Raw genomic sequence first — 25078 nt, 5'->3', positions numbered from 1 at the left:
GAGTTAATTGCTCTTGGGAAGGTTGGGTGTGCATGTGAATGTGTAAGCAGAACTGCATCCTGCAGTTGTGGCTTTCTAGAGAATACTGGTGGGTGGTTGAAAAACTAAAATAAGGATATTATTATTATACATACATAATTTGATTATTTTAGTCTGAAATAAGCCCCTGGTAAATTTATATTTACCTGGCAGCAAAAATATAAAACTTGGTTTGGCAATTGCATTTAGGAAAACATTAGGAACTCAAGGGAAAAAATATTGCCTGGCTGAGTATGTTGAACTAATGCTGAGAAATGGGGCTCTGTGAATCTGAATTCAACCCAGTTTTTCAAAGCTACTTACCCAGTCTCCTTCCAGTGTTGGCCAACTGACAGAAATTCAATATTTTTCTTTTAGTGAATGAAAAGCGTAGTCAGAAACAGCCATTGGGTCAGGATCATATGCAAAAGCTCCTCTTGTGCTTTTGTTTCCTAATTGCTTTTGGAAGGATTTTTCGGACTGGGCTGACGCAGTTGTGTGTGTGAATTTCCTGGCAAATAAGAAAGGTAACTGTGTCCAAAAGACATTTAAGAGTGTGAATTCACAGCCTTTCCATGTCTAATCAAGGAGCGTAAACCATTAGCCACATGTTCTCCATTTCCATCACATTTTTTCACACTTAAACAAAAACATGCCAAAGGAAAGGTGCTACATTTTTTAATGCCCCCAAATAGGAACCACAGGAGTCCATTAAATGCTGTGGTCATTTCCAGCATACAAATCAATTTTCCTTGTGGTGGTGAAGTGGTGAATAATGCCTGGTTTGTTTAAAGGAGCATGACTGATTTTGGATGAAGGATCCTGTCACTTTGGCATTTTTAGTTTTATTTATTGCATGCAACCGTATAAAACCTGGTACTGGTCTCAGTGCCAGGCTTACTAGTGGAAAAGCTGAAGGGACCACATAACTCCTGGTGCAGCAAAGAGGTTCTTCTGCAAGACATTTGCTGGACTCCTGAAAAATTATTTTGAATAACATGGCAGAGAAGGATTTCATCAGTTGGCATCTACTGGCTTTATTTTTTCTTCCATTTTGCCTGTGTCAAGATGAATACATGGAGGTGAGCAGAAGATCTTATAAACCAGTGGCCAAAATATTGCAAAGTCACCACCAGACTGGTCATAAAGGTTCCAGAAGCAGGGAAATATTGAAACAGCGGAATCAACTTATAGAGTGGACTGTTGATAATAGCACTTCTACAGACCAAAAAGTCCTGAGACCAGAGGTAGATGATGTAGAACTGACTACCTCAGATAGAGTCCAGGTACTCTGAATTAATCTTCTAAAGATATCTTTAAAGCTAATGAGATTTTTTTTTTTTGCTAATATTATTAGTGATATATTTATGAAATAGTTGTTATTAAAGCTGTGTATTGGTCTGTATCCTGCTGGGTTGCTTTATAGGATCTTTTAATTAGCTGGTAGAACCAGTAGTGGTTGGGGACACTGGTTTCAACATAGACAGCAACCCTTTGTTCTGATGAAACTGTGAACCTGTGAAATCATATATTCTGATATATAGTTTCTTAATTATCCCAAGGTATTACTTATTTAAAATATTAAAGTTTTAGAATTTTCTAACTCATAGGGATGTGATAGAAAATTACAGAGTTCTAGAGGTATTTGGAAAGATTCAATTAGCAGACAATAACTTTACTTGAAAATGATGTATATAAAGTATATTTTTTGAGCTTAAGAGAAACATAATGAAATTCTGCTTGTTCAAAAATTTTATTCTAAGGAGTAGCTTGAAAAAACAGGGACTAATGTAATAAATTTAGTAATGTATATCTACTTGAGAGAGTTTCAGAAGAAAAAGACTCACAGTGAAATTCTAAATCATCTGCAGTATCTGCCTTTTAAACTGGGAATCTTTTTATGCCTTTCATGCTACTTTAGATACTGTAGTCATTAGATTACATCAAAGGGAAAATGTTATAACTTAATTATATATAAAATATTGCAGTACAAATTTAAAAGAAAAAAATCTGAAGGGCAGAAGATGAAGCTTTTTCTAGCACTAGGCAAAACAAAATTCCACTCAAACAAAGTTTTTTTCTTACCAATGTTTTTTAGAAACAGCAAGAACATGAGTGTTTTATTCCTCTAGCTGATAAAAGTGTTTCAGTCCTGTATAGTTCAACTTTTATAATTTGGGTTTTTTAAAACTCTTTCAGATCAAACTATGATATTTTGAATTGCCAAAATCAAGGACATGCAGACAAGTGTTGAATACTAACATGATAAGCAAATAAGAGATTTGATTTTAATCCTGTCCTAAGCTTGAAGAACTGAAACACATCCAAATATAGGAATAGGTTTAATACACCACTGTATTCCCTGTATTAAAATTTTATAGTGCCTTGCATTTTGTACTTCTTGGACAGGAGTTAAATGTTCCTCCAGTGCATTCAGCAAAGCAGATATGTAACTGTAGGCATGTTAAATTGTGCTTGCAGTGTATAAACAGTGTAAAACATCAGGTGCACAGTCCAAAGAGCCAGCTAGTGTGTGCAGTCCTCTCTACAGCTGCTTTCTCCATGCTATATACTACTGGCACCTAAAAAGACTCCCTTTTAAATCAACATAAGTTCAGATTTAATACGTAATTTCAGGATTTAATACAAAATTATAACTTTATAGGGGTCAAACTCTCCCTCAAGGAAAGTGTCACTGTGTTTGGGATGCACGTGTCTCTCGTCAGAGGGTTTAATGCAGTATGTTTGGAGTTGCCTGCTGGGGGAAGAGGCTATGACATTAAAAATGAGCCCAGTGAGTCTTAGTACAGCTGGTGGCAGTCACTTACCTGCCAGACCTTCTCTAAGAAGCATTCTTTTTTTGTTAAATGATGCAATTTTTGGCTTACTGGAATGAAATGGAGAACTAACAGATGCATGACAGGGATAATCAATCACAGAGTGGCTTACGTAATAGGTGTTTTCCAGTTCCAGACTCCAGGAATTTCTAGGCAGATTAAAAACAAAGGTGGCACTGACATGTTTTAATTCATTTCAAACCTGTCTCTTCCCCTTGAGCTATGTAGAAATTGTTCAATCCTTAAGTTCCTACTTTCATGGTTGTTTTAGGTGGAGTTGCTTTACCCAGCTAGAGAGAATTTAGGATGGAGAGTTTTACCCTCTTGATAAAATGTTTTAAAAGCCCCATTTTTTGTTGTAGAACAGAGATAATAGCATTTATCTTTGCTGTTATCTTTGCTTCCACTGGGTGCAAGGTCAGTTTCCACACTGCTGTTAACTTATGTGAAATATGTGCATTTCTCAAGCACAAGAACTCTTAGTGACTATGGGGAGCCATGACAGACCATTTTTCCTTTTCAGGTTGTTCTTTCAAAGTCTCTAGATATTCTTCATCCAAGTAGTGTTTTACCCTGAATTTTGGCAACTTTTGTTTGTTTCTTTGCTTAGAGAGGATGCACGGAGGGCACTAGTGCCCACAGAGGCACACTATTTTACAGAACAGGAGCCAAGAATTGTGGAAGTGCATTACTCGTTTTCTGAATTGTCTTAGACCATAAAACAGAAACTCACAAAATTGATCACGAAGTTAAAAAGGGCTGGGTCTCCAATTATGATTTGTTCACAGCTTTAAATTGAGGGGATTTTATAGACCATCTGTTGCCTAGAAATTTCTCCTACATACTAAATCACAGGAAATTTAGCAGAAATATTTCCAGTTTTCTATCTGTATTAGGATATCAATGTGGCAGATGCATTTCACAAGCTCCTAAATCATATTTATGTTCTGACAGTAAAGTCAAAGATTCACTGTGTGATAAAATTTATGCACAAATGGCTACATGGAATGCCTTTGGCAAGTAGATTGTAATTAATCTCTGTGTCACATTTGAGTGTAATTTTACTTTAGGAACACATTTTTCCTTTAAATATACTCTTCATGAAGTTCTCTGTTTTTAGAGATCAAAAGAGTATCCTGAATATTCATTGTACTTGGCAGCTGATTGTGAATATTTTTTCCTCTTAGTGAAAAGATCAGTAAAGATAATGAGTTAATATTACTTTATGACTTGCATAAGTAGTGATTTTGAAGTCAGTGGAACTATTTGCATACAAACAGACTGGCAGGACTTGCCTCATTTCACATGTAAAAACCTAATGAGTTTTTTCAAGGTAATGCCAAATAACACTTGTTTATGACTGGCACTAGTTCATTTTTTATGATAACACAGCTGGTTAGCCAATAATGTTGTTTAGGATTTCAGTGCATTGTGTGATAAAGACAAATCACACCTGCAGGCAGACTTGAGAGAGTCTCACATGCAGTCCACTTTGCTGGATTCATGTCTTCCCTTACCAAAAACCCACAGTTCTAAGTCTTTGGGTATCTCTAAGCTGGTATGACTTATTTGCTCTTGGCAGGTGTGTATATAGTTTGCCTTCCCATTTAACATGAATATGAACTACTATCTAAAAAGAACCAGAGATTTTAATCTCAGTGCAACAATCATTATTATTTTAGGGGGTACAAAATGCTTGCACAATTCCAGTCATCCTGTACTTGTCTCCCTTTTAAGGACTGAAAATGAGCTGAAAAGTAGGCCTACTTCTTCTCTCATAGTAGGAAAATCATAAACAGTATACTGGGTGATTGTCAGTTATGTCCTTCCTAACAACTAGGAGACACAAAACAGCAAGAAACATACAAAGAGTTTCTCTGGGAACAGACAGTGCAAGAGTCAGAGCTCATTTTTCTCAGAAAGTATGGACCTTGTCCAGAATTAAGCTAAAAAGCATAGCCTTGACCAAACCCCATAAATATGAAGCCCTTCTGCCCATTGGCAAGTCTTAACATTTCCATAACTCTTTGAATATGAAGGATACTTGTTTAGCTGTCAAGTCAGCCTTTATTCCCATGGTAACTCCACCATCATTGGTTCCAGCTGGAGAGAGCATGCATATGTCCCAGTGGAGGAGTTGCAGTATTTTGGTTGTGGCATGAAAGGTGTTTTCTGAATCCATAAACTCCAAAGCCTCCTGAAATTAATGAATTCTGGGGGTGTGCTTCCTATTGTTCAAAACGCAGGCAGAACGCTTTAGTGTTTCAGACGAAGTCAGCTGATGATGCTGAGGGCAGAAATAAGCATATCTGTGTGTTCATTTGACAGCTCCCATCCCACCAGAGGCTCATTTGCTGCCATTAAACCAGTAAGTCTGCATTAGGAAAGTAATTTAACAATGATAAAAATGAGGGGAAAGAAAGGGGAGGAAGACAAATAGTAGAATTATTAGAGAAAAGTAGAGGTTGGATTGGTGTAAGTGTCCCTCTCTAGATTTTAAGAACTGCAGGTTTGCATCTCAGGATATTAGCAAAGAATTATAGGGGCAAAGAAACAAAGAAGGACAAATAAGGAAGAGGTAGAGAAATAAAATCAAACCCTGGACCTCTACCTCAGCTGACCCACTGGAAGATTTGTGGTGACTAAGCCTAGTTATGAAATCTAGTCAGAATTGAATGAGACTCCATTAGTATAAATACAATAATATGAAAAAGAAAAGCACTTAAACAAATCTACTATTAAACTATTGCTACAGTAGCTGAGCTGCATATAATAAACTCATTAGTTTATTTATGCTGCTATATTAGTTTCAGCATGCAAATAGGTTTTCATAGTTACCCAGTCACCACTACAAATAATCAGAAGCCCCTAACACCATGTGTTGCAGTAAGTTCAAATTTTTGTTTTGTATCCTGGCACTTTTTTAGGTTCTCCTAACTTTAGTAGCCCGTAAATATGCAGGTCTGGGATCATGAATAGGAATATGCTGCACAGCCTTTTTTTAATATATCCTCTGGGCATATAAGCTTGTTTGTCATCAAAGGTCAGTTGAAATGTGGGATCAGGATGGGAATCTCATTGAAATATCCATCGAAATTTCATTACTTGGTATCATTTTATTTTCTAAACCCTCATTAATTGACAGGATAAATTGATTTTTTTTAATATTCATATGGCTCTTAGGACACTTCAAGAGATATTCCCTTAAAACTTCCAAAAATAACATCTTCAGGGTCAACCCAAGCATGTGAGATTTCAGCCCAGATAAGAAATGTTTTGAAAACTTACCAAATATATAAACAGAGAATACATAATGAAGATCCTGTAACCAACATGCATAAGATTGATGTCCTCCATGAATGAGCTACTTAAAGCTTATTTTTGTGCACTTAGCCCCCCCAGCCTGGACCACAGAATCCAGACTGTAGTTCCTGCTGCCGTGGTGACTTTGGAGTTCGACTCTACCAAGGGCCCCCAGGACCTCCTGGGCCCCCTGGGATGCCAGGTAAAGATGAAGTTTAATTAATTTTTTGATTAGTCTAATTTCTGGCTATAAATTCCAGGCTATTCTATGAAATATCAAAGAGTGGCCCAAATATCAGTATTTGGGGACAGATTCAGCAACAAGTTTTTCTATAATTTCTGGGTAGACATATATTTTTAGTTATATTCTCAAGTATTTTCCACTGAAAACCTGTTTGTTATTAAAATTCAGCTTTCACAAATTCATACTGAAAGTAATCTTATTACATTTCTAGGGCAAATTAGTCTCTCTTCTTAAAGCAGCATGAAAATTCCATTAAAGTTGGAAGAACTTATTCCCTGGAGCTGATTATTGCCATCACCTTTGTATATCCAGCTGTGTTACTGTGTACTGTATTCAAGAGATTTTCTTCATCTAGCATATTGCTAGCCAGTATTTTTCAGAGACACATATACTTTTATTCTCTCATAGAAATTCCTTCATTTCCTTCTTTCATCTTGTCTTCCATAATAATGCTACCTTTTTTCTCCCCCCCCCATTAAAAATGCACAGAGAAGAACAGGATACACAAGAAAAGTGTGTACTTTGATCTGATAATTGGTATGGAAATAGAAGAGCCTAGAGAAGGGAAAAAGTTAGTTGTATGCAGCTACCTTCAGGGATTTGAAAATCACCATTCCTAAAGTAGATGTGTAACATAAATGAACACATCACTGACCAACAGACTTGTCTCATCTTCAAAAGCTTACATCTTCTGTTATCACATTAAAAACAAAATTCAGTGACCCACTACTTATTAATAAATTGTTCACTTCTTAGGAGCAGGACACGATTTTATACTAGACCCACACTTCTGAGACTGCAGTGGACATACTGGGACGTGGCCTAATCCTTTTCTCATGTATCCAAGTCCCACTTTCTTGTCACTACAGGATGCCACAAACAAACGGCTGGCAGCAACCTTCTGCACCCTGTAATTTCTCTGTCTCCTTCATCTGCTGGATTTCATATTGTTGTGCCTGTAAGGGGAACAACAGCAGTTGCTTTTCCCTTTGATTGAATCCAATGTTGCTTGCAGACTTCTGTTCTGAACTGGTAGAAAAGTAGTTCTGGCTTTACATAAAGATCATTCTTGTTATTTTTAAGAGTTAAAGATTCCTCTATCCAAACAAAAATTTACATTTCTTTCACCATTTATCTTCCTTGTTTGAAGTAATTTTTTTCTCAATACAAAAAATCTGAAGAACCACTTTATCATCAGATGTGATCTCAAACAATGCTATTCTTCTTGGAAATTTGTAACCAGAGAGAATAATCAAAGAACAAGCAGAGTTACAAAGCACCTAATTTCAGTTCAGGTAGAATTAGAATAATGATGACATTAATTAATCCCCTGAGTTGAAAGATCAGGCTTTTGCTGCAGGAGGCATAATAATTGCTCAGTAACTCTAGCCAACTTTAAAATTCTGTCAGTTGCACAGACATTTGCTCAGTAATTTCCTCCGTAAACATCAGGGAGTAAGTAATACTGCAGAAGCAGGAATATGCTTTATAATGAGTCTTTTTACAATAAGCCATCTCAGAAAAGCTTAATTATAAAAATTTAGTCTCTCTTTAAATCTAGAAGCATGCAGTCATCAACCCCTTCAAGCACCCAGCAGTCTGAGAATGCACACTCTCCTGTTTTTGGCACAGATGGGTCATATAGCTAGTTAACGCTACAGCCACTCTTCATTTGTGTGGATGTGTTTTAAATACAGCAAAATGTTATTCAATGCTATCTTATCCTACCATAATTAACTTGAATTACCAGGAAGTAAGTTTTTACACAAAAGGAAAGCAAGAGAGCTTTTGCAAGCTAGCTGGTATGTGTCAACAGGCAGTGGCTTTCCCTTTCCTTGAGCCCCACATCTGCTGAGATCTTCTTGCACTTCTCAGCAAAGCAATGACTTGAGACAATGGCAGGTTATACAGCAACACCAAGACAGCATGAGGGTTAACTGTTAAACATCAGTCTATGTCCTTCTGGAAACTTGCTCACCAAAACCTTCACCTTCAGTTTAAGCACACAGCTGTTTCTTATCCATCACAGCCCAGTCTGGGGTTTATGGTACTGAAGATTAGATGTGTTGCAAACGGGTGGAAGAGGACCCTGTCACACTTACCTGTTAAAATACATTACATGATTTAAATTAAACAGAAGCTTTGCTTCCTTTCAGGAAATCATGGAAACAACGGAAATAATGGAGCAACTGGTCAGGAAGGAGCCAAAGGTGAGAAAGGAGACAAAGGAGATATGGGACCAAGGGGAGAGCGTGGCCATCATGGACCCAAAGGCGAGAAGGGTTATCCTGGGATTCCCCCAGAGCTACAGGTACAAATTCTCTGGCTCATGTTGGCTGCAGCAAATCTCAAGTTATGGTTTCCTTCACAGAAAAACAGCACCTTACTACTGTAAAATAATTAAGAAGTAAATCCCCCTGTAAATGAATACTTTAAGAGCCGTATATAGCCCTTGTCCTGATAGACAAATGTACTCTGCCAGATCTTCCTGGAAAAGAAAGGGTTTAGTCTTTCTTTAGAGTTCGAATTCAGCTGAGAAATGGGCAGGAAGAAACACATATGCTTCTCTCTGAGGGCAAAAAGCCAGTATCTAAGTTATTAAAGGAGAATTGCTGGGACTATCATTTTTCTACCAAGCTGTATCACATAATAACTGTGCTTCCTACAGCATATGAAAAGAGTAAAGGAGTCACTCACACTTCTCAGGACAGTCAGGCTTTGTGAGATTCTCAGAAGCAAATGTATCCAGCTCCTCAAAGTATGGTCTCAAACCTTTGAGCACAGACAGAGTCCTCTAGTTTTAAAAAATTCCCTTTGGTAGATTTTTTTATATTTATATCTCTAGATACCTTAAATATGTTGGGGGCCTTGTAGGTTCTGTCTGTGAATGAAAAACCCAAAAGCCAGATGAACAGGGTTCAAGCTCGAGCTGTTGAGCTCGAGACTGTTGCCATAATCTCACAGCTTTTGCATTAGAGCTTCTTCATATCCCAGGAATTTGGCAGATGGCAGAGAGCTTGTATATGTGTATATACTTACATACTATATATATACATGAAGTACAGCAGAGACACGTTGTAGTCCTGTTCTTAAAGCAACAAAAAGTACATGGCATTTGGATAACTTAAGACCCCTGGTTGCTGTTGCAAAGGGGATCTAAATTACTTGCCCCCACTGTATATCACAGTGTAGCAATATTCAAGCAGTTCATCTGCAATAGCAGGAAGACTTGACTGCCTTTATGACATAGTGCAGCTAGGGTGCTAAAGGCAAAATTTAGATGCATGGGGCAAGCCACTGAGATACATTCCTCCTGGTCTCCACCTCCCACAATGAAGGGAACTTCTGTAGGTCACATCAGCTGGCGTGGGGAATCCTAAAACACTTCAGAAGGCACTGGGTGCGTTTGTGTGGGAAAGCGATGGCAGTCAGATTCATCTCCAGACAGCCCACATGTGAGAGAAGCATCTAAGCTTCCATTATAATTTCTTAGGATCTTGAATAGCAACTCGGCTATATCTGACAATCACTACCGCTCTTGGACAAATGGCATTTTAGACACCAGAGAGTATATAGATCTCCAAAAACTATGAGGGAGGTTACATCCTCCCTCAAGCAAACACTCTTAAGTGGAATCGTCTTAGCCTTGAGCTGATTTGTACCCCCCCAAACCAAATTCACCACAGAAGGGGCAAAATGGGATAAAGCACACACCACAATGATAAATAGCACTTCAAACCCTCTGATGTTCTGATCTGTTTCCACATATACCCCTCTTAACTGAAGGATATTGTTTTCCAATAACAGTCATTCATATATATTTTATACCTCATAAAAGGCATGAAAATTAACAGTAAAATCAACAGTACAACCAACAGGTGCAGTGTGGAAAAATTACTCTGGATTTCTTGGAATTGTGTATGTTTGAATTCCCCACCCTGAAGGGGTGCATGAAGATGGAATAATTGCACAGAATACGACTCACAATGAATACAGTTTCAAAAATGGATGGACTTTTGTAATAAAGCAGAATTATTTTAGTAATCTTAAAGAATGAGCCGGAATTCACAATATAGCTGAATATCTTGAAAACATGATTCCATTCAACACATATCCTTTTTTAATTTTAAAATGAACTATCACTATTTTTTCTTACATAAAGATAACAGTAGTAATTTAATTAAAACTGAAAAATGAAAGAGGATGAATAAAAAACCCTCATATTTTAATACCTATTTCCAAATAAAATGCCATCACTGCTTTTAAAAGACGTGCTTAAAAATTCTTATGGTATAGCATATCATTTCTTGTTAGCATCATGCTTAACAATTTTACAGTTGGGGTAGGTATAGGAGAAAACACTTTTGAATACAATACTCTTTTAAGTACAGGATTATTTTGGAAAACTTGGTGTATCCCTGTTGACATGTTACTTCTAAATGAGACCTAGGAAGAAAGGATGCCTTTTTCAGCTCTTCTGATCAGCCCAAGGGAAGTAGCTTAGGGTCAAAGAGACTGTGAAATGGAATCTAGACAAAAAGCAACAAATACCATCAAACTGTCACTGCAGCTGCTTTCCTTTAACACATGATGAACTTTGATGTGATCCTGGCTGAGAAGCAAGATGTTAACAATTTGCCATCATAGAAAATGCATCCATGCAGGGATAAGGAAAATCAGCCCAAGCTTTCAGCTCACATCTGGAGCTCCTTAAATTTCTGAACAGATGGCTAATAATTTCCGTTGTTGGATCCAGACTTGAATTTGATTGTCTGTTTTGGTTTTGTTCTCATTTGGATCTGAAATCAAAAGAATTTTGGGATGGTTTTTTATTCTTTAAATACCAGTGTAACTGGAATGACACCAAAAATTGTCATTTTTGTGATGGGCTGTAACAACTGCAGGTGAATACTTGTCATGTAAAATGTTGAGATAGAAATAAATAGACAAGTCTTTATGTGACCTTCATCCAACAAAGTTCAGCAATTCTGCCTGTACCTCATTTACTGACAGTCAGATGAGGGGGGATCATACACTCACAGAAAAGATCACCCCTGCTCCTCACCATGCAAGCTGGCAGGGTCATTCCCTGGTATCTTGCTGAGGGTAATTTGAGTTGTCCAATGCGGGACATTTTGCATTGCTTCCTATGAAACATTTTTGATGACAAGAAGTAAAATTGAAGACGAAACACATTTTGCACTTTCTTAGTTTCCTCTTTTGGTCTCCACCACTGTTTTCATGACTGAGGGTAACTGATAAGAGAGAACAAACACTGTGAATGTTGAGTCTTAGCAGCTGCACTTCTAGAGAACCATTAATAAAACTGCTTAATGCATCTCGAAGGTAGTTAGCAAGAAACACTAATCTGTATGTACTTTACCAAGCATCATTTATTTTCACACATTCAATTAAAAGCACTATGCAGTGTAAATGCATTGAGGAATGTATAAAAACTATATAAAGCACTTCTGTCAGAAACACCATCCATTTTGACACCATTTTTCTGTTGCATCATCCTACAGAGACTTAAAAGTAGATAAAATTTGAAGCGAAGGTTCTGAACTGCAAACACTTGAACATACACCTACTTTACAGTCATGAATAGTCCAATTGAATGTAAGAAGCCTAGACTCTTCCAGGTTCATTCAATGGGAGTTTTGTTACTGGAGTTTATTGGCCTTGGAGCAAGCCCTAGAAGAACATCTCTGTCAGGAAAATAAACAGACTGCAAATACAGGGAAAAAAATCTGTAGTTGATTGCTCTACACATGTGCTTTTCATGAATGATTGCCTGAATAAGAACTGGATTTTTGCAGGTCGCATTCATGGCTTCGATGGCTACTCACTTCAGCAACCAGAACAGTGGGATCATCTTCAGTAGCGTTGAAACCAACGTTGGAAATTTTTTTGATGTCATGACTGGGAGATTTGGTGCTCCAGTGAATGGTAAGCATTTTCAAAACAAAATAATGCAATTCTTGGAGCTATAGGGAGAAGTGTGGTCAATAATGATGAGACACTATTTAACTGCCTTTGCACAAGGCACTGATGAGATTTGCTCTGTGTAGTTCTTGCTATCTACTTTCGAGAAAAATGAACTGAAAACTGAGTAAGGCAAGAGAGGTCTTGCCTGCCAGTGAGACTAGTGCTGGCACAAAGGCAGAAGGAAGAGGCATGGTCAGGGCTGGGGAGGGAGCAGGACTTTGCCTTCAGCCACTGTGATGAGAGAACCACAGTCTGAATGTTGTAGCAGCAGCAGCTTCACAGTTGCCTCCTCCACCTTCTGCCTCTAGTAACTCTCTTCATTCCCCTCTTCCCCCAGTTCAGCTGTAAGCTGACCTGCAACAGATGTGTGGCTGGAAATGAGGCATTGCAATTCTTACCGGGTTATTTTTCAGCTGCATCTATCCCCCATCTTATGCAGCTGTGATGCGGGAAGAACAACCCCTGCAATATGGAGAATTAAAATTAAGCAGATTTTGGAATGCTATAAGCAGAAGCAAAATACCCACTGATAACTGGAAGGCAGTTTTGTCCTCAGCTGTTATGTTTTCTAAGCAAGAAGCATAAATCTGCAGCATGATTACCTCCCTCTATGAAGCAAACATGTATTTGGTAACCTTTCCAGGAGTGTATTTCTTCACATTCAATATGATGAAACATGAAGATGTGGAGGAAGTGTACGTGTACCTGATGCATAATGGTAATACAGTGTTCAGCTTATATAGGTAAGTGAAGGGCCAGGCCATTTTAATGCAAAAAACATGTTTCTACAGAAGTGATAGCTTGCTCGCATTTCAAGACATGTGAAATTGCTAATTTTTTTAAGAAATTCACTAGGGTAAAGTAACCAATAAGAAGAATTATTTTATTTTGCCCTCCTCAGCTTGAAAATTTGGAGCATAGACCACAGATTCTGGACCTAAAATTACGCCTTCATCACAAATTTCTCAAACTATGGAAAAAGGAATTAGCACTCCAAGTCAGGGTTGGAGTTCAGTAGTAATATGCTGTCATTCTGCTAAAATATATCTTCATCCTTATTTTGCCTGTCAGATATAGGAAATAACAAAGTGTTCAGTCCTGTTAGAGATGAGGGGAGAGCAATTTACTTTTAAGTTGAAAAGTGTTTAAATTACAGTAGTAAGGATGAGTAAGAAGCAAAGATCTTCCATTTACTGGCTTTATCATTAGCACACCACCAAAGGCTGCTTCATTCCTGATAGATCTTTCCTGAAAAAGTGCTCTATTTTTTTTTTTGCCCTGAGGCAATGATGTCAGAAAAGGCAACAGGTGGAAGCAAGGGAACCAACAATCATGCAAAGCCAGGAGGTTAGCCCACATCAAACGTATCTAGGTTCCAAGGAAAGGCCTCAGGATGGAGTGAGCTGCCTGTCTCTGCCCACTGACTGTGCTGGGAGCACAGGGGCCCAGCTCACATCAGACTCCTGACCTGGAGGCATTTAAAATTAGTCAGGATGACTTCAAGGGAAAAGAAACATCACAGGAAATCTGTAGTGTTGTGATGAACAGAGTTCTATTTTAAACAAAAAATTTGCTCCTGTGCCCTGGAAAAAGCTAAAATTCCAGAATTTCAGAAAGGAATAAAATGATGCAATTAGGTAAGGTGCAAAATTTGAGTAGGAGATCAGATGCAGAAAGTTTCCCAATTTCCTTATAAAAGCTGAAAAAATGCTGGCAGCCTTTCAAGGAAGTTTTGCTCAGGATAACAATGTACTTTCTTGGATTTTTTTGTTTGTTTGCTTGATCATTGTTGGGAAACAAAGAGGTGACTTATGTAAAATATTCATCCACAGCTATGAATCCAAAGGGAAAGCAGATACTTCAGGAAACAGTGCAGTCCTAAAACTCGCCAAGGGAGATGAAGTTTGGCTGCGAATGGGAAATGGAGCCCTCCACGGGGACCATCAACGCTTCTCCACCTTTGCTGGGTTTCTTCTTTTCGAAACCAAGTAAAAGGAGAAATTATCCAACATATGTTTATCTGAGGAAACATCTTTTTTGGAACTGGTATTTTTCACTGGGCTGTGTAATAACATTACAACATTGGAGGATCAAGAAGGCTTGTTTTGATGCAATGTGTTGCTATTTGTGTATCAGAGATGAGCTGAATACCTTGTGTAGCTGACACAGAGTCACAGAATATGTACTGTCATTTGGGTTGCACCTATTGAATTGTTAAATGTTTCTACTGCTCTTTTTCCCGAAGTGAATGAAAAACAAAGGAAATGAGTTTAAGTAATTTAGAGAGCAGTTTACTCAGTAAAGTCAATTTTGTCTGTAAATATACTTTAGTTAAGTATATGACAGGAATTGAACACTTGAGTCAAGTTTTTCTAATCATTTATTCAGTTCTTATTACATGTTCATTTAAGTTTGCATCATGGAAACAGGCCTGAATGTATTATAAGTGGGCTCAGTTGAGACCAGATCTAAAGGACTAAGTTTGTACTGGATTAGAATGAGCTCCTCAAATAGAAGAAAAAAATGTGAAAATAAAGATGTCAATGATTCAGGTTTATTGCATTCCCATCTCAAACCTCTGATCTGGTGTCGTTTTTCACAGATTTTTAGCACATATTTATGCTTACTCTCTCTCTTAATGGAAGAGTGTTAGTAGTTCTTGCCTTAGTAGCAGCTTGAAGATAAGGTAATATAGTCTGCAGTGTGAAGGGGATCAGGCAGGGGAACTGTAATGTTTCTTCCTAGCCTTAAAACTTTTCAAATCTGATGTAACTGAATGCAGGGTGTCAAAGCAGAGGTATATACGCTAGAGAAACCAGGATATGCCAACAGCACAAACAGAGAAACACAAGCTTTGTGGTGTTTGTAGCTCTTTTAGAAGGATGTACCTTATAATATTGTATATTTACTTAACAGTGAAGTTGTTAATACAGTTTTCCTAGCAGCCTTCCAAGAACCAATATTTCAGGAAAAGACATTGCAAAGCAGCAGCAGCAGCTAATTCAGTTCAGTATTTAAGTGGTGAAAGCAAATGCTGTCTGGCTCAGAAGTTCTGGTCCCAGTAATCTGGGCCACTCTTCAGCATTACATTTATCACCACCTTTTCAAAATTTGGGTGCCTGAAATTCTGTCTTGCTATTTTCTCTTCACTGAATCCAGCACCAAAGTCAGTACTGAAATTTGAATGTATTGTCTGCTCCTCACACACAAGCTACTGAAACATAAATTCCGTTTTAACAGAGGTCACCTGCCATTAATGTACAACAAGCAGGTGGGGTTAGGAAAACATTTATTTAAAATTCTTTCTTACTGGATGCAGACATCAGCAGCACAACAACAGAGCAAATGAATCAAAAACTGCCCTATGAATTTGTGTGTTCTTTTACATGTTCCTAGCGTATGTAACCACATTGTATGAAGAAAAATGCATGTTGATACTTGATGATTATGACTTGTGAATTTTTAGTTTTATGCATCAACCACTGAAAATATTAGCTTTAATGAACTGTTGTCCGATGAGTTTTATAATTTCTTTATGAACTTGGGTCAGGTTTGCACCACATAGGTTTTCAAAACCTGAGACTATGTTATTTTAATAAGCTTACTTTATAAATCATACATTTATCCAATAAAGATTAATGGTTTCAAAACTATCACTCATTTGTTCATATCTATGTTTACCAAGCACCTTGCCATTTGGAGACTATGAAGAAATTATTAATATGCTTTTTCTAGGCATTCATTTTGCTACTGAATGGAAGAAAGACAGCATCAAGGGTTAAAATATATTCATTTTACATATATATAATAATAATAATAATAATGACCAGTCTTCGTGAACAAAGATTTTTGTGAAAGGTCTTTTACCTTTCAAGCCTGCGCAATGGATTTTTTAGGTGTGACACAGCCTGCGCTGAACTGAGCCCACCCTTTAATCCTAAGGTTCATCTGCCGGGGCCAAGCAAGCTTGGACAATGGCAGTGAGGTCCTCAGGACGTAGGTTTGTTTAGAGTGACCTTCTCATAGATGGATGGCCTCACAGGGCTAACGAGTTCCATCTGCCCGGCGGACCGGGAATCGAACCTGGTGTAGTGGTTTGAACCAGGTTTTCCCCCTGAAACTAAGAAAGTGGTAACCCCCAGGGGGTGGTGACCCTTGGGGTTTGACCCAATCAGTGCTCCTGCAAAATATAAACATATCTCTCTGGACCGGAAAAGAAGCAGTGGTACTTGTGGTTAGAAGAAGAGTGGCCATGTTGTGGTGAGGCCACGAGGAGCCAGGGCGAGAGCCCTGGGGGCTTTGCCCCCCCTCCAGCCCCCGGTTGGGGGGCTGCAGGGACTCGGAACAGTGTTAGCTGGGCTGAGTGCCTGTGGCTAGGAGCTGGGGGAGTTTCTCCCCTGTAGGCAGCAGTGGGAGACGCTGGGAGCGGCAGACGGAGCAGCAGTAGAACAGCAGCGTCCGAATAGCAGTGGCAAAGAGCCAACTGATAAGGACCGAAGGAGCAGCAGAAGCCGGTATGCAGCTGGGGCAGACAGAGAGCTGTCTGAAGAAAAGAGAAAAGAGCCAGCAACAGAGACAGAGTTTCGGGGTAAGAACTGGACAACCCAAACTCCCCAAACTCACTGGAGACTCCTCTGAGAGAGAGGAGGATGATTGGACTCACTTGAAGAGTCTTGGAGTGCAGTATGCACTGCTGAGAGGAGCTAAGAAGCTCATGGCCTCCTGAGAGATAAGCCAGGATGGCCAAAGGGATGTGTGTGTGTGGGGTGACCTTGGGCCCCCCCCCTTGCTGCAGCTTCAGAGAAGCTGGCAGCCATCTTGAGTCAGAGCACAGAAGCTCTGTGAAGGGGCTTGACTCCCCTGAGGATACCAGACCATCACAAAGACCCCTGTGCTTCGTGATATGACCGTGGTGACGCAACCTTGTCTGGGGTACAGCAGCCCATGGAAAGACCCCCGTTTTGAAGACGGAGGGCCGAGAGAGGCTTGGAGGCCTCCCTCGTGTGCATTGGCAAGGATCCAGCTGCAACTGCTTCATGAAAAACACAGAGAGCCTGCTGCCTAGAGAGACCTGCTGCTGAGAGACTGGAAGGGGTCTTTTCTTCTTCTTCTCTCCTGGACTTTTATTTGGAGGGAGAAGAGATTTGGCCCATTGTAAATATTATTGTCATGGTAGAGATAGAAATAGAGTTAAGATTATATGTAATGTATTATAGTATAAGTATTTATTTATTTGTACAGTCTTGCAACATATTCCTTTCCCCCCATATTGAGTCTTGTGTTTTTGTCTGGAAAACCCATCTCACACGGGGTTGAGATGTGGGAGGGGGGCTAGGAATCAAGAACTGGATTTTGAGGCTGTTTTCAAACCATGACACCTGGGTCACAGTGGTGAGAGTGCTGCATCCTAACCACTAGGCCACCAGGGGTCCCACATATATATACACACACACATATATACACAAAATTTAAATCCCCAAGGTTTTCTTTGGGGACTTAATTTTCCTTTATGATATAGCCATTTTAATCCATTTTGGTCAGAATAAAGCACTTAGAAACTGTGAGACATACACTTATTTTCAGCTCCTTTACATTATCCATTTTAATGGTCATAATATAAAAGAAAGTAGTGTTTTGCCATACCTGTTTTGTTTTGTTTTCACAAGTTTTGTTCAACTTGGCCTGCTAAGAGTGGAAAGTGACTAAGAATTATTCTAAAAGCATCTGACAACCAAAAAACAACTTGGTCTCAGTCGCAAGATTAAAGCTAAAGAATTTTTTGCATCAAGGTTAAAACTTTCTAGGTTTTGTATGAAATTTCTACAGTCTTTTCTCTGCAAAATTATTGCGCAATCTCTGTTGACTGAGTGTTGTAACACTTAAATAAATGGTTAACTTACACATTAATTTCAAACATCCTTCAAAATATAGCAGCTGATGTGAATATCTGTGTGTGTGTGCTCCTGTTTCTCAACATTAACAAGCTTTATATTCAGTAAGTCATGTGGAATGTATGGGTTTTTTTCTCAGAAATGTTCACGAAATTTAGTCATCTTTCCATTGCTCCTGATAGTTGAAAGCCTCTTGCTTAGCAGATCCTCAAGGCAAAATGTCCTGTGTTTTATCCTCTGTTATAAAATAAGTGGTATCTTATAATTTTTGTTATGACTGAGAAGCCTTCTGGCCACTGAAAAGCTGTAATTTGGAGTATACTTAATGGCTTTTTGTCTTTGCTAAGATGAATCTATATCACTCCCACTCCCTGAGCTTCCAGATTTAACCAAAACTTGGCAAGACCTGCAAGCCCCTGCCTGCCATGAGGGCTGTGGTTTGGTGGGTGATGTCCTGTCTCTGTGGTAGGAGCTGGCAGCCTGGCAGGAGAAAACACTTCCCAACACAGAGCCAAGCTGAGCCCTGCTCTGTGTGAAACACCACCCTCCACTCCTGGTCCTCCCTTCCCCCAGAGCTCCAGGGACTGCTGTCCTTACCTGTGACATCTTTGCAAGGTAGCAATTCTCATCTCCAGCTGCATCAGGAGCATCAAGTGCTGTGTTTTGCAGAACAGGGCTGTGTGTGGCTTGAGAGGTGCTGGGTGGACCCCCTTGGCAGGGGTAAAACACAACTTCTGTGCAAGAAATATGTGAACCAGAATGAAACCAAACTGAGGGAAAGCATCATAGGGCTGGGTCCCAGTTTCATGAGCGGTGTTAAAAGAAAGCAGAAAGCAGTTTAATTAGAAATCTCTGAGAAAAAAAAAGAGTCTGTGGTTTTAGTTTCACAGACTAATCCGTGGCCTGAGGGTGACTGAGTTGATTCTGAAGAAGCAATTCAGACTGACAATAGTTTGCAGCCTCAGTCCCACTAGAAACCTTGTGAGCCAGACGGAAGGCTTTAAATAAAGAAATATTTTTCTAAAGAGAAAATAAGGAACACAATTTTTCACTTAGATCTTTCATCTTCCCCTCTCTTTCACTGAGTGTTCCAGATTATACCCTGCTGTTTTCTGAAGCAGTTTTTAATAAAAGTGTTTTTGAATTAAAACTTTTTTGCCTTCTACCTAGTTCACATTATTAAAATTACTTTTTTTGTGCTTCGAATTTTAAAAAAAATTCACACAAGGACAAAACATGCAGAGAGTCACTGAGTAGTGTGTGAAAAGACCCACAGTTGTTCATTTTGCTGAATCAGTAGCAAAGTTTCTCTAGTTTGAAGTTAGTTCCGCTTCAGCAACCAAAGGAAATAAAAACTGAGTGATCAGTTCTGATTTAAAAATATGAGGCAAAAAAAGGAAGTGTGCAAAGCTGTTCTCCAGGTTGGTTTTCATACTCTAGCACGTATCTTCATAAATTAAAAGAACTTGGTAGAATGTGCACTTCTTAGTATGACCAGGTTCCCTCTTACACCAAAAGGCAAGAGTTCCTTTAGTCCTTGGGCCAAACCACACAGTTATAGCAGGACTTTGAGTATCTGCAGTACCATTAATTTTCACTATCTGTTTCCTTGAGGGAATTATGCAGAACAGGAGGAGTAGTAGCAGAAAACAGCCCTACTTCCCAAGCCTCATCATCTGGCCCTCTGGTTAAATTGATACGAAAAACCAAAGCAGTGTGAGAGTCTATTCTTTGTCCCAGAGTTACCATCTGACTATGCTGATGAGGCTTAATTAAACTCTCTCAGCATCTGTACCAGGGTGTCTGTCTGCAAAACTGTCTGTTGGGACTGATCTCTGGCTTGTGCTAACTTTGAAGTAGTACTCAGGAAGTTGGGCAGATACTCCTTGTCATGGGCTAAAGGCATTCACTGGACCATTATGCTAATGCAGCTGCATAATCCATCCGTTTCACTAACACAACAATACAATCCAGCAGCTCACAGACATGGAAAGCACTGTTGCTGTTTAATTCACTAGTACGTACATTGTTCCTGAGTACCTTTTAGGCTGCACAAGGACCGGCAGCAGGTGTGGGAAGAGACTTCTTGGTATTGCATGTTCCTCCCAACACAAGTAACTTGTTAGGCAACTCTTCTGCTACTGGATGGATGAACTCAGTGTACAGATGGTGGCATGAAGTCAGTAAGGATGACAGTGGGAGAGGCTCAGTGCTGCGCATCTCCATGTGGAATGGGACAGACCATCCTCCATGAACACAGTCTAAGAACAATAAAACCCATGTGGGTCAAAGTTTTATTGAACAAAGAGACTCTTTGTGTTAACCAGTGAAAAACTGAAGAAATGGAATGATATTCTTCGGCTTTTTTGAAAACAATCCATCAGACATAAAAAAAAAAATCCACAAAAAGCAACGTTTTAAAAGAATTACATTGCTACAACACCAAGAATGGAAATATCCATGTTAAAATGATCTTTGACATTTTAGCTTCCATTTCCTGTGAATGTGTCTCACAATGTGTTCCTTCCATCATCCAGTCACATGCTGCTTCTTGGCCTTGTCCAGCAGCAAGGATGCTTGCTGAATATGGAATTGCCCATACACTGCAATGTGATAGCAAGACATGAATATATAGAAAATCTTCATTCAGCAACTACATCCACATGTATAGTTAATGAAGCACAATTACTATAGAAAACAGAACACACTATGGAAGAAAGATCACCAGAATTAAATTAACAGCAGTAACCTCCATTTTACAATAGTTTCTAAGAGCTTTGTTTTCCAATCTTAGCAATTTTTTGACAAAAAAACACTGCAGGCTTTCACAGCGTAGTAAAGTTGATGAAAATCAAGGAAGTCCATATGGACTAGAATTTCAGGCCAGGACATTGGAATTCAGAGTTTGTGCCATTCTGCCATGTCAAAAGTCCTGGTTCGCAGATTGAAAGTGCAGGATGAAATTTAATTTCTCTCCTGTTCATTTTTTAAACTAGAAAATAGTAGAAGTATGGTTGTTTTGAGTAAAATCTTTCAGATACTGCATCATTTCAGATCAATGCTTTCTTCCCTTCAAGACTACCTGCTTCTCAGAATGCTTGCTTTCTCAAATTATTAAAGGCTCACAAAATAAAGAACAGGTATTAGGAATGCCATAAGGCACACAAATGGCTCATGGGCAAGATGATGGAACGAGTTCATGAAAATAAGGGTTTCTCAATCCAATGCAGGAGAAATTGTCTTTGATGAATGTGGCAGACATCATTATCCATCAAGAATGGCTCCCTGGAATTAAGTTTAGGGCAGAGTGGCCAAGCAGTAGTACATGTGGTGCCCAGCGTAGACCTAAAGCTCAGTATACAGGGAAGAAAAATTGGGAATCACCCTAGATTTTCCAGTCTGTACAACAGTGGTTAATAATAAACTCACAGGAAAATATTTATTTTCTCCTGATTACCCAATATAAGGATTACCTACATAAAGCTACTTGCCATTCTCTTCATCTAAATCATGGAAGTACAGTCACAGCTGTGAATCAAAGGTAAGAAGAGTATTTAGCTTCAGGTACAAGGGTTAAGGTTCAAAGTACAGAAAACACAGTCACAGGCATCAGTAATTCGTTCTCCTACTTTTAACAGAGTATCAGGGGGCAAATTTCGGGCACTGTGAAAGTTAATGGCAAAGCTTGTTCACTGCAGCAAGGCCAGATCATCACCTCGATGACTGACTAGAATAAACTACTCACAAACAGTACTTTTTCTAGGTTATGTCTATTTTAATGACAGGGCATCTTATACAATCCCTTTCTGTGGATAAAATAGAGCTTGTATTTGTAAATCTATAATTCATAATCTCAGACACACAGAGATAGATTCGCAAGCAGCATGGATTCACAGCTACTTTAGAAGAGCATGATGACCTCAGGATAGATTTTTTGACAGTGTGAGATGGGATGTACACTTAAGAGAGTGAGCAGTGATGTGCAAATCCACACTCATATAGATGCAGAGAAACACAGAAAGGCAAAGAGATGCTTGAAACAGAAGAGTTTATTGAAATTGCAGAGATTAAGGTGCTGCGTTTGACAAGCACATTATCCAGGAGACAGTGTGTCAAAACAGCATGCAATATGAGGTCAGAAATGCGGAGTACCACCTACAACATCTTTGTGGATATCAAAAAGTGTTATGAATGGAGCACAGCTTCTATTCAGGCAAGGCATGAATGCAGGCTTTGGGATAGAGCAAACATACCTGAAAGCTTGGATAAACTTGGGACACAAAAATACCATCATAAATTCCATGAGAATCTTTAAAGGTCTCAAATTCAGTTTAACGCAGATACGTTTGAATTTACTAGAAGAGGTTCACCTTACATCATGACGTACTAGTTACATTTTTAGCAATTACATAATTATCAAGATTTGGAATATTATAACAGATGTGAGCAATTCTTGCTTTTGCTTTTAACAAAAAAACCCCCAAACTCTACAGATAGCAGTATTTCTTTAAACATGTATTAGGATGGACTAAATTGGAAACTGTATACACATAAAAGGGGAGAATCAAGGTTTTGTGTACAGCTATAACTTCACATTGCTGCCTTGGTATTTTTTCAAAGGACTGAAAGCTAAGAGTAATTTTAACCAACAAATCTGAGACCAGCTGTAAAAGTCCGGCATGCATTGTAGCCAGCCTGTATTGTAGAAGTGCCTGTACCTCTGCGAGAAATGTTTATATAGCACACAGTATATATAATTTCATTTTTTAACATTGATATAGACAGTAATTCACTGATATAATTCAATAAAGCACAGAAAAGCACCCTGACAAGGGGTCTTGCACCCATAGTGCAGATTTAACCCCAAAACAACTTCCTTTCCTACACTCATTGCCTTGGCAGTGATGAATTCATACAGCCTCCTATTTGCTGCTGCGTATTAATGATAAATATTAAATGGTATTGCATAAATAAAACACTGCACTGTTTTCACTGGAAGTCCATGCTAGAGAAGGACTCCTTGTTTTTAACACATATTTTGTGCTGGCCAACTTGCTGCTTCAGGAGAGTTTGCTGGACTCAAATCACTAGCCTTTATCTCATAGTTAATTAGAATATCTGTTTCTCTCTCATGTCTGTGTATTTCTTAGTTTCTTAAAATTCAGTTTTTCAAATAGGATTTAATGCTTATAAAATGCTACCCTCACTTCTCTTAAACTGAAATAATTCAATAAGGTCCTGACTTGAATGCTTCTGCCACAGAGTACCCACTGTAATTGCGGATGACAACAAATTAGCAGGTGCAAAGGACTGCTCACTTAAACCAGACATTATCCGATGTGTGATTATGGTGTTATTTGGGTGTGATAAACTAAACAGCATCAGGTGAAATGAAAGAAGGTGACGCAACAGAAATTGCCCGTTTGTATTCAATACAAACTCCAAGGTGTCACGGGACAAATGAAACTGAAAAGTATTTAGAGAAACACGGTGCTACAACAACATGATAATATCTGTGGAAACAAACCTTTATATGGAATAGTGTATCTAAGGGAGATGGATAACAAACAAAACAAGGCAGCTGCATTTGAATGAAAATGCACATACTTTTCTCCTGGCCCTTTCACAGCAGTGGATACAATCAGTGCCTGGATTACAGGACCTGGTGTCCACCTGGAAAATAAAGGGTATTCTGGCAACAGGCCTCTTCTGTTATTGCAGAGGTAGAAAAAATTCTGCATTCATATTTATAGCCTTTACATATTTTTGTAGTCCAACCAACTTAGAGAAACACATGAAATGAGCATGGAACTGTTCCTAAGGGCTTCTTTGCTCTGTCTGCTAGCTGGTAACCTGAAATACTGGGAGCAGGGCGTAGGTTTGAAAAGCCAATTGGTTAATCCAATGACAAGGTTTCATTACCTTTCCTGGAATTACATCTGTTCTGTAAGCAGCTGATGCCACAAGAACAACAGGACCAGACAGCCCCGTTTAAAGGAACATCTGGTGAAAAAAAAAAATCAAACAGTTTTAACATCCCAGCATGTAACCAGGGGGTCTGGGGTGCATGGGGTTTGGCCCATCCATGGTGCCTGGGGCCAGGGTGAGTGGCTGGCAGTGCTGTCAGCCACCCTGCCAAACATGAGGGTAGAGGCTGGGGAGGTTTTTCGAAAACAGAGTGCTTATTTTCACATTCTTTGTGCTGAGGCATACACTCGCTGCACGGCGAGCTGCAGGTTGAGCTCTGAGGGGCAGGAGCCCCAGCACGAGACAAGGGCCATGAACTGCTGCCCCTTTGCCTAAAAACGGGCACGGGGAGCTGTGGCCCAGCCAGGGGCCCTGACACTGAGACACAGGAGTCCACGACCCCCGGATTCAGACTTCAAGAGTCGGACTCGATGACCTTGGAGGCCTTTTCCAACTGACTGGTTCTGTCATCCTGTGACTTCCTGCGCTTAGACTGTGAGGATACAAAAGCCCAGGGTTTCCTTTGTTATGGATCCCTACGCAGGGGCACAAGCTCGATCTGTTATTTTGTTATTTAATAATTTAGTTTATTTATTCCATGATTAAATTAAGGATCTGGATGCCTGAGACTCTGCTATGGGAAACCTGGGGCCGAGCCAGTAAGAAAACCTGGTCTGTCGGTGTGAGTATAGGGGGTGCAGCTGCGAAGGAACCCCCGTCCCAGCTCAGGTGGTGCGGGTGTGACTCTCAGAGTGACCCCTGGATGGTCAGACAGGGAAGCTTCTTTAAGAGTTCAGCAGGAGAACGCCCACTCCTCCTCACTACGAGCC

General features: G+C 39.4%; 1 protein-coding gene across 2 annotated transcripts; it reads left to right on the top strand.

The window, feature by feature from the left end:
• The first annotated feature begins 912 nt into the window (after positions 1-912).
• Positions 913-16034, top strand: C1QTNF3 (C1q and TNF related 3). Of its 2 annotated transcripts, none has more exons than XM_027709530.1 (6): positions 913-1100; positions 6249-6360; positions 8559-8713; positions 12222-12351; positions 13034-13133; positions 14223-16034. In XM_027709530.1, the coding sequence occupies exons 1-6, from the start codon at positions 1017-1019 to the stop codon at positions 14380-14382; spliced, it is 741 nt and encodes a 246-aa protein (XP_027565331.1). In that variant the 5' UTR covers positions 913-1016; the 3' UTR covers positions 14383-16034. The 2 variants fall into 2 exon arrangements, with proteins under 2 accessions (XP_027565331.1, XP_027565330.1); XM_027709529.1 differs by having other exon boundaries at positions 925-1304.
• The last annotated feature ends 9044 nt before the right edge of the window (positions 16035-25078 follow it).

This window comes from Neopelma chrysocephalum, unplaced genomic scaffold (assembly GCF_003984885.1).
Source record: "Neopelma chrysocephalum unplaced genomic scaffold, ASM398488v2 Primary Assembly neopelma1_96780, whole genome shotgun sequence".
Taxonomy (NCBI): domain Eukaryota; kingdom Metazoa; phylum Chordata; class Aves; order Passeriformes; family Pipridae; genus Neopelma; species Neopelma chrysocephalum.
This window is presented reverse-complemented; position numbering and strand designations above follow the sequence as displayed.

Excerpts from the sequence above, each read along its gene's own strand:
- C1QTNF3 (XM_027709529.1), top strand. The coding sequence starts at position 1,017 with ATGGCAGAGAAGGATTTCATCAGTTGGCATCTACTGGCTTTATTTTTT. Across the intron at positions 8,714-12,221 it reads GGATTCCCCCAGAGCTACAG|GTCGCATTCATGGCTTCGAT; the intron begins GTACAAATTCTC and ends GGATTTTTGCAG. Across the intron at positions 13,134-14,222 it reads ACAGTGTTCAGCTTATATAG|CTATGAATCCAAAGGGAAAG; the intron begins GTAAGTGAAGGG and ends ATTCATCCACAG.